Source organism: Tursiops truncatus, chromosome 16 (assembly GCF_011762595.2).
Source record: "Tursiops truncatus isolate mTurTru1 chromosome 16, mTurTru1.mat.Y, whole genome shotgun sequence".
Lineage (NCBI taxonomy): Eukaryota > Metazoa > Chordata > Mammalia > Artiodactyla > Delphinidae > Tursiops > Tursiops truncatus.
Genome location: NC_047049.1, coordinates 34279327 through 34289306, shown reverse-complemented (window position 1 = coordinate 34289306; position 9980 = coordinate 34279327). Strand labels below are relative to the sequence as shown.

The window sequence follows — 9980 nt, the reverse complement described above, 5'->3', positions numbered from 1 at the left end:
AGCTTTATCATATATCTGCATAGAGAGATTTCTTTCTCCTGAATTACAAGAAAACTGCGCATCTCATAACAGTTTGCCCTGAAATAATTCACATGCAGGAACTAGGCATAAGGACGTTTTTCTTCATAAACACAATACTGTTATCACACCTCGGATAATTAACTCTGCTTAAATATCATTTAAAATATAGACCATATTTAAATGTTCTCAGTTTTTCCCAAAATGCCTTTTAACTAGATTTTTTTTTTTTTTTTTTTTTCCGGTATGTGGGCCTCTCACTGTTGTGGCCTCTCCCGTTGCGGAGCACAGGCTCCGGACGCGCAGACTCAACGGCCATGGCTCACGGGCCCAGCCGCTCCGCGGCATGTGGGATCTTCCCGGACCGGGGCACGAACCCGTGTCCCCTGCTTCAGCAGGCGGACTCTCAACCACTGCGCCACCAGGGAAGCCCTAACTAGATTTTTTTTTAAAAATCCAGAATCCAATAAAGTTTCATGCATTGCATCTAGTTATGTTTTTTCTTTTTATAGTAATTTTGTTATATATTATTATTGTTTTTATTATTTTCAGCCTCCCTGGCATATTTCTGGAGTTTAAATTTGTGCACTGTGACCTACAGTGCAATATGGATCTTGAATATAGTTCCCTGTGCGATACAGTAGGACCTTGTTGTTTATCCATATTACACTCTATTTTTTAATCCCTTAGATCACTGAGAATGAGTACTAGTCAAGATTGTAATAGAAAATATCCAAATGGAACTCATAGCAGAAAAAAGGCTGAAGGGAAAAAGGAAACAGAACATTTTCAGAGTGATCTGTTTATTTTTTAAACCCTAAACTGTAGGACATGACCATATAAAATGTGCAAATATGACATTAGAAATTCTTTAATGAATATTTAACTACTTCTCAAAACAATGAAATCCGGCTAGAAAATTACTCTCATCAAATCTACAGCTCGAATAAGTAGATGAAGGTCTCTGCGCCTCCAAAGTCTTTACTAAGTGGAGAAGTAATGACTAATCAAAGCAATGAAAAATTTAAAAGAATTATTCCTTTTAAATCACAAATCAAAAACTTCAAATGCTACTCTGGACTATTAGCTGATAAAGAAAATTACATTTAAAATATAGGCCATGAAATCGGCAAGCTAGATGAAAAAGAGGAGACCTCTGGAACGATTTTGGGGGGTTAGGATCCTGGAAAATGGCCCTCACATCCTTCCAGCATGAGGATGTTCCTAGCGCTACCCCCCAAAACAGGTTAAGTTCAAGTAAATGATTTTCCAAGTTTAATATTTCATTGTACATAAAAATTTCTTCAGATGGAGAAACTGACTTTTAAATTCTAAGCACAAATGCAAAGTATTCTGTAGCTCCTCTTACATGTTTCACAATCATGTCATAATTAGCTTTGAGCAATGGAGGGACTTGTGAAAGGACACATTTAGATGCTCTATCAGAAGAACATGACTGTCACTTGTGCATTAAAAAAACAGACACACACAGACATGCACACCCTAGAACTGAAAAAAAAAAAGCTGAATAAACAATTAATAGTATTTCAATAGCTGATTCACTTTGTTATACAGCAGAAACTAACACAACATTGTAAAGCAATTATACTCCAATAAAGATGTTAAAAAAATATTATTTCACAAGGACAACTAAACACCAATATAAAACATCCACATAATAGTCATAAAATAATAATACATATCCAGTATTCAGCGAGACATGACATTTTTCATGGCACTAACGGCACATTTACAGAAAATAACAGCAGATTTCTGGAGTTGATTAAAATGATTTCAAAAGTTATAGCCAGGGGCTTCCCTGGTGGCGCAGTGCTTGAGAGTCCGCCTGCCGATGCAGGCGACACGGGTTCGCGCCCCGGTCCGGGAAGATTCCACATGCCGTGGAGCGGCTGGGCCCGTGAGCCATGGCCACTGAGCCTGCGCGTCCGGAGCCTGTGCTCCGCAACGGGAGAGGCCACAACAGTGAGAGGCCCGCGTACCGCAAAAAATTAAAAAAAAAAAAAAAAAAAGTTATAGCCAGAACAGTCCAAACTAATGTTTCATTAGTTTCACACCTGTTGTAAAAAGCACAGGTTTTCACTCAAGAATTGAAGAAACGAAAATAAAATGTCAACTGTAGGTATTGATTTAAAAGGTTATTGGGGACTTCCCTGGCGGTCCAGTGGTTAAGACTCCATGCTTCCACTGCAGGGGATGTGGGTTCAATCCCAGGTCAGGGAACTAAAATCCACCCCCCCCCCCCACCTCTCCCACCGCATGCCGCTCCAAGAGGACTAAATAAATAAATAAAATAGGCCTATACCATCTTGGTTAAGGGAAAGATGTGCAAACCAGAATTTTGGACAAAAATCCAGAAGCATTCTTGGTGTTCTACACCAGCACTGTCCAATAGAAATATAATGCCAGTCACATACGTGATTTATTTTTTAATTTAAGGGGTTTTTTTGCCTCACCATGTGGCATGCAGGATCTCAGTTCCCCAACTGGGATCGAACCCGTGCCCCCTGCAGTGGAAGCATGGAGTCTTAACTACTGGACCGCCAGGGAAGTCCCACATATATGTGATTTTAAATTTTCAAGTAGTTATATGAAAAAACATAAAAAGAAACAGGCAAAAGTAATTTTAATAATTTACTTTCTTCAACCTACCTAATATCTCTAAAATATCACTTCCACATGCAAGCAATATTATAAAATTTTTTCATGTAACATCTTACATTTTTGTGTTGTAGGGGGAGGGGTACCAAGCTTTTGAGACCCAGTATGTATTTTATACTCTCAGCCCATCTCAATTCAGACTAGCCACATTTCAAATGCTCAGAACCTCATGTGTCTAATAGCTGCTATATTGGGCAGTGCAGTGCATAGTTTGACTTTATTTCAGGAGACAGGGTCTCAACTGTGCTGGTAGCAATGGCATTCTTTGGAACAATTCAAAGATTATATGCTCTATTTTCTGGATCTGCCCAGAGATGTCACATCTTGATGAAGTACACATTAAAATTGACCTTTCTGACACACAATGTGAGAGCCTATGAAATGGTGCTAAAGCAATGGGACTTAAGCTAGATAAGACAGAACATGTGTGAGATGAGTTAAGTGAAACAGATCTTCAAATGAAGAACAAATTGTAGTTGGTGATAGAAAATGAAATTAATTTAAAATGTGCTCTCTCCGTACTTATTTTTGGTATATCACTTGCTATCAATAAGGTTATCAAAAGCTTATAAGAACAACATATAGATTCAAGATTGCCTATTTCACTTTTAAAAAAATTAAAAATACTTTTTTAATTTTAGTGAAAAGTGGTTATTTAAATTGAATGAAACCGCATGTGACATATGAACAAAAGTGACATTCTAATAAAACATAAGGAAATCAAAATGGAAAAGAATGTTTGCATGACTTTGAAGGAAAAGATTTATTCATAATTGATTCTAAACTAATTTCAATAGAGCCTATTTTCTGGCCTTTGTAGAGCAAGGTATCCTGTCAACTGAAGAGAGATTTGAACAAATTGGAAACTTTGAATTTAATATTGAATGGTTCTAGATATTGCTTTAAGAGATGAAACACTGAAGTATAAGTGATAGCAATTTATAGGATTAAATTAAAATGTTTTACAAATACATTAAATATTTTATGCTACTTTCTGTAATAATGTTAATTATCATTTGCAATTCCAACACCAGTGCTTGAATGTGATTTATAAAATTTCGGGTTCATTTCTGAATCTAAGAAATTCATTGACAAATTCAGTTGCTACTGCCTCAGCAGAATGAAGTTTCTCAAAATCGAAATGAATAAAAAGCCACTTAACAACTAAGATGACTCAAAAATTATTATGTAATTGGGCATTTCTGGCACAAATCTTGCCGTTATAATCCAGACAGCATAATTAGCAATTTTGCTGAAATGAAGACAAAAAATTACAATGTAATAACTTGTGAATTATATAGGTCACTATTATTCATCCATCGTTCACCGGCCCATCAAGAGGACCCCAAACACGCACCATGATCATTAAATTTCATTGTCTTTGACATTTTACCACTTTCAATCGTATAAAAATTATAGTTTTCATACGTATATATTTAAAATTCTGTTGTTCAAAGGTATAGCCAAGATAGGAGGATAGACTATATTCATTAGCTTGCGTTACTATTATTTAATATTTAGACATACCGTATGTGGACTTCCCTCCACTGGAACTCTTGCCACAGGCCCTGCAAATATTGGAGGAGGACCTAAAGAGGGAAATGCAACTTGGAGTGATGTCTCTGCCTAAATAATCGTAGTATTCCCACCCCTATTTCTATAGCTCTGAGAATCAATCCCTTACTCCCAAGGGGTCCCCTGGTACATTTCCAGAGAGACTCTACTGGGACAGACCTTCTTTCAATGTGCTCCTGGGTTTAGTGCAACCCACCCCTCCCTGGGGACCTGGCACGCTTTCCTGGGGGTTAGGTGGGAAGTCAGTTTGAGCAACACCATGTAGTGCAGTGTGCCTTTGATCCCCACCAGCTGTTCCGCCTGGGAGGTTAATAAGCAGCCATTATTCCCCAACACATGCGGAGTTCAGACTTGGGAACAGGCCACCAACACAAGTTCACAAGCTCATTAACCCTTCTCACTCTTAGATCTGAGCTCTCACTTTCAATATTTAACAAGAACCAGGAAGTCTATGAATTTCAATTAGGATCTAATGGCAAACTTTGAGATAAACAACAGAATCGTAAACAAAGGGACTTTTATGTTATTGATATAGAATTTTGTGAAACTGCATTCCTTACCAAAATAACACACCAGTCATGTCTAAATGGTTTTCTAAGTTATTTTCAAAATTCAAGAAGATCATTGACATTAAACAATAGTTATTATTTTTTAACGGCAAATGAAACTTCATGACTGCTAAAAGAGAAGGCCTCCTCTACTATTTTGAACAAATTTACCATTAAACAGTAGCCAAATTTCGAGGCTGCAGTCAAAGGGGCTCAGTCGAGGCCCCTTCTGGCCCATCCCCTCTTACATCCTACCAGCTGGTCTCATGAGGCTAATTATCCCTCCTGCAAATAACTTGAGCTCTCCAGCCTTCAATCTGCCCCCAGCCTTCCTAAGGCAGCCCACCTGCTTCTAGGCATACGTGCTGTCCTCTTACACTGAGGTCCTTCATTCTCGGTGACTCAAAGTTTTTGTAACAGTGTAGGTGCCAGCCATTCACAGTTACTCAAAGTGATTTCACCCTCCAGATTTTCCTGAGGGTTTATGTTGTGGATTTTAACAGGGTTTTGCAGGAACATCCAAACCCATCTGAGAAGCTGGTTGCATACCCACATGGTGGAGACTGCTGGTGTGAGCTAAGGAATGAAAGACGTGACTGTCCTAATCAACTTCTTTCCTCTGGGCATACTGCAGGCAGTAAGTTTTCAAAATACTCCAATCCTCTGTGTGTGTGTGTGTGTGTGTGTGTGTGTATGGTGTGTGTGTGTTCTGTTGTGTAGTGTGTTCTTTTGCTTTGCTTTTTTAAAATTTAATCGAGAGCCCTCCCAAGCCTTAAGTAATAATAGGAAGGGAGAAAAGAGAGAAGATAAAGAGCTACCTCTAAATGCTGGCAAACATTTCATCCTGTGGCACTCCCAAGGAATACTAACACATGATTAAATATAAACTGTGACATCTCACCCTCCTGGGGATCCCACACTGGCCATCTTCCCTTCACGTCTCTCCCCACATCTTAAAATCAATGCATAAGGGCCCTCTCCCTGTCTCGATTTGGAGAAGAATCGTTCTCATTGTGATCGTTATGCCTGGGAACAAAAGAACATATGGATCAAAGGTTTAGGGTCCTCAGCCCCGCCACGATCACATGACCACCCAGCTCAGAGGCGGCAACAGTCAACCGAAGCGCTGGTTGGAAGCTTCTGGCCTTCTATGGAGAGTCCCTGTGGTTACCTAGAAACAGTCCACTCACATCATTTACATTGTTTTGCACTGTGCTGCCAGCAGTCCTTGGGGAGATTCTGTATTTAACCATTTCAGATTGTACCCTTAACCTCAATGAAAGCATCCTTTTTTTCTCTCTCTCTGAAACATACAACCCTGCACCCCTCCAGTCCCCAAATTCGTTTTGGTTTTACTTTGGAATTTTAGAATCAGTTTGCACAATTCTCGCACCAAAAAATCCTTTTGGTAGTCTGTTGTTATCATGTTTAAATGTATAGATTATTTACAGATTGACATTTTTAAATGTTAAGGCTTCTTTAATCATAATCATAATCATAATCCACACATGTTTTCATTTACTCAAGTCTTTCTGTTCTGCCCTCAGAAGTATTTCTGTGTTCTTCACATAGCTCTTGTATATTTTTATTGAGTTTAATGAATTGGATTGCTATTATTAATGGCACCTTACATTATCTTTTTCTAACTGCTGTTGTCTGTATATAATGACCACCTAATAATTTTAATATGGCTGAAGCAGCTGTCTTGCTTTACAAAAGGGAAAGGAAGGCTTTGGTCTGCTTTTATGCCTGCTTTTAAAAATTGAAATGGGGAAGAGTTTGAATGTGGTGAGCCAGAGGTCACAGGAGGGACAAACTTGGGGTAAGTTCATCAAAGCTCTGCAGCTGTAAGCATCGGGCAGGAAGTAAGGAGAGATGCTCTTTGAAGTTGTAAGAAAACCATGGAGCTGGGAGGGCAGCTGTGGTCCCCAAGCCTCCAAGACCAGAAACATTCTCATCTCCTTTCAAGTCGCTGTCATCGAAGGACATCACACATACCCTCTTGCTTACGCGTCAGGGATACGAGCACTGTATTTTGTTCTCCTCATCAGATAATTCTCCCTTCTACAACTACACATTTCTTGCTTATTTCTTTTTATGTGGCTCCCAGCTGAGATGGAGAGTTTCTGATCACCATTTTGTGTAAGTGCCCTGTAAGACTGAATCCCTTTGGATAATTCGCTGGCAGTCTACTGCAGGGGGGCCAAATTCGTTCCCTGGTCGGGGAATTAAGATCCCTCAAACCTTGCAATCCTATCTTTAGGGGGTGGTCTCAAGCTACTCTGAGCTTCCTTTCCTTGGCCAAGATGAATTTTATCTAATGGTCAGTGTTACTCAGAATGTGATTCATAAACGTGGCATGAAACTATGGTCAATCTGAATGTTTTGCCAATTGTGTGAAGAATGTACAGAATAGGTAAAAGATAGTTTACATTTTCTAGGGGCTGGTCAAGGAGGAAAAAGTTCAGGAGATCTTCAGTATCTGTAAGATTGTTGCATTTACCATTATTTTGAAGGAGAGGAGGTGAGAAAAACAGAAGGTCAGCCAAAAACACATATCTGGTGGTGGCTTAAATGTCTCATGGGTTCAGCCCTGTAATATAAATGAATAAAGTCAATTTATAAGACGTGCAGCAGCAGTGGGAAAACCCAAGAAAATATATCTACTCTAAAGAGGTCAGCCAATATTCAGCATCATCCAGTTGTTGCAATGTGGAAAGATGTGTCCAATGTCATTAGATCTAATTTTACAAGAGAATTCAGAAATCTGGCTTTTTATATGAAATTATCTAATTTTTAAATGCTAGCAACAAATCCCAATTGGGAGGGAGGGAGGAAGAGTGGAAAAATGAGAGAACTGCATGCAGGCCAAACAGAGCAATGATAGGACCCAGGGTTTGTGATTTTTCCCTTATGCAGACTTGTTCTTGTCTTTCCCCAACAATTCAAGATGTTTTTAGGAACTAACTTCAAGGTATACTCTGAACTAGATCAAATGCAGTCAAAATTTCCATTGTCCTGCCAGTTCTTTAAATCTAGCCGTACAGTTTTTATTGAGCACCTAACACATGCAAAGTCTATCATTTCATCTTATTTAAAATGAAATATGTTAACAATTAATTACATGAGACAGAGAGATGACTTCCATAATGGTCCAAATGACTCTGAGATATGTACTTACATTTTAGCTTTTTAAAAAAATACGATCAAATACAAAGAGAATTGTTTTTTAAAACCTACTGGAGCACTCAACTCTTATAATTCACTTCTGAATTTGGAAGGTTAATAGGACAGTTTCAGAACACTAGGCATCACTCTGTTTAAAAGCAGCACTTCTAAAAGAATTCAAAGGCAATCATGCTGAAAACCTTTTCACTGGAGTCAGTTTTGAGCTCTGAATGGCTTCAGATCCATTGATCCCCTATAGGGATCATCTATGACAGGAGAGAGCACCCAAGTTCATACTAATTCCTAAAGAGAAAAAAAGTTGGTAATCTTGTCAGCTGAGTAGGTGAGATGGCACTGAAAATTCAACCTGGCTCAGGTTATCAGCTGCTCATGAGTATATTTTAATAGAAATGCGTTAAACAGTGTACATTGTATCCTGCTTCCCACACGAGAGTCACATCATTTTAGTCAATTTTTCCCACTCATTTTTTCAGCCTCTCTCTGTACCCGTCTCTCTCCCCAGTCTACAGTTTTTACACATTTAGGGTATGCCTACTTCTGTTTCTATTAGTTCTTCTGCTCTTAAACAGGGTCGACTCTTTATAATTTTTAACTTCCCTGCTGTCTCAGAGACTCTCCATAGCCTTTATACTCTCATCCCAAGCCCCACCTCCACCCCCCAGACCCATTCTAGAACCTGGACTCTTCCCCACTCTCTATCCAGTATCTTGTGGCCTAGGATGCCCTTAGCTTCCCCTCCCGGGCTGCGCACAGATCCCCTCCCTCCCTCTCCCCTTCCCTCCCCAGGCCCGCACCCTCAGCCATTCCAGAAATTGACAAAGAAGTTGCAGAGGGAATGCCACTTCTCAGCACAGTAGGTCTCCGTGAGCTTCGTGTTCTCGTCCAGCTCGTCGGGATCGGGCCGGGTCCCCAGAGATCGCTCCTCGTCTGGGTTCCATGCAGCCTTTCTCTTGCCTCCTTTGGTCTTCTTCTCAGAGGGCTTCCCTTTGGGCGGCGCGTTCGAGGGAGGCGGGGCCCCTACGGTGGGGCTGCGCGCGGTCTCTCGGGGCTGCCCCCGGCTCCTGGCCCGGAGCTTGGGATCCCGGGGAAAGCCCGCCCCAGTAGGGCTGACGAACGGGGATGCATGGGGCACCAGGCGCAGCTCCGCGCCCTGGCCCTTCTTGCCCGCGCACAGGCGGGCCTTGAGCGGCGCGGGGTCGTGGCAGGGCCGCCGCTTCCTGCGCAGCCCACCCAGCACCTGCTTCCAGTAGTGCGAGGGGCTGGCGGCATAGACCGGGCAGCGCCCCGGCTCCCCGCGGTAGGCACACTGGTGGCGCGCCCCGTCCGGGCCCTGGCAGCGCAGCGCCAGCTCGCTGCCCGCCGCGGGCCCTGGGGCGGGCGGCAGGAGCTGCCAGCTGCACGCATGCCGCTCGGGGCTGACGAAGCGACCGGAGGAGCCGCCCGCGGGGCCCAGGGCTGACTCGACCGCGCTGCCGATCGCCTGCTGGTTTCTCCCGGCGCCCTCGAGGAGGTAGCCACCCAGCAGCAGCAGCAACGAGAGAGACGCTCGCAGCCTCAGAGGACTCATGGCTCGTGGTGTCTGCACTCAGGTCGGCTTTCCAGGTACCCCTGAGCGCTTCAGTGGTAGCAGGGCCAGGATAGCAGCATCCCTTAGACCTGGGGACAGAGGCAGAGACGGCTACCGACTGAGTCGGGCGCAGCCCTTGGCCCAAGCACAGGCACCTGCCAATCTTCCTCCCCAGACTTTCTGGGCCTCGGTTTTCAGTGGGCAGCAGCAGTTTGCGAGTGGCCCCTCTGAAGAGGTTTCCTGGGAAAAAGCCAATTACTGTCTAATCTTTTTGAAACTATTTGCGCATTGAGGTTTTTCTCCCCATTGCAAATATGATAGCAAAGCGATGCCTGATAATTACCACCTCCACCCCTTCCTCCACCCCCTCCCTTCTCCACCCTCCAGTAAATTATCTACAGTGT

General features: G+C 42.3%; 1 protein-coding gene across 1 annotated transcript; it reads right to left on the bottom strand.

Moving 5' to 3' along the window:
- Positions 1-8805: 8805 nt before the first annotated feature.
- Positions 8806-9576, bottom strand: FGFBP3 (fibroblast growth factor binding protein 3). The gene has a single exon (XM_004315817.3). It carries the CDS (start codon positions 9574-9576, stop codon positions 8806-8808), a length of 771 nt encoding a protein of 256 aa, XP_004315865.3.
- Between the last annotated feature and the right edge of the window lie 404 nt (positions 9577-9980).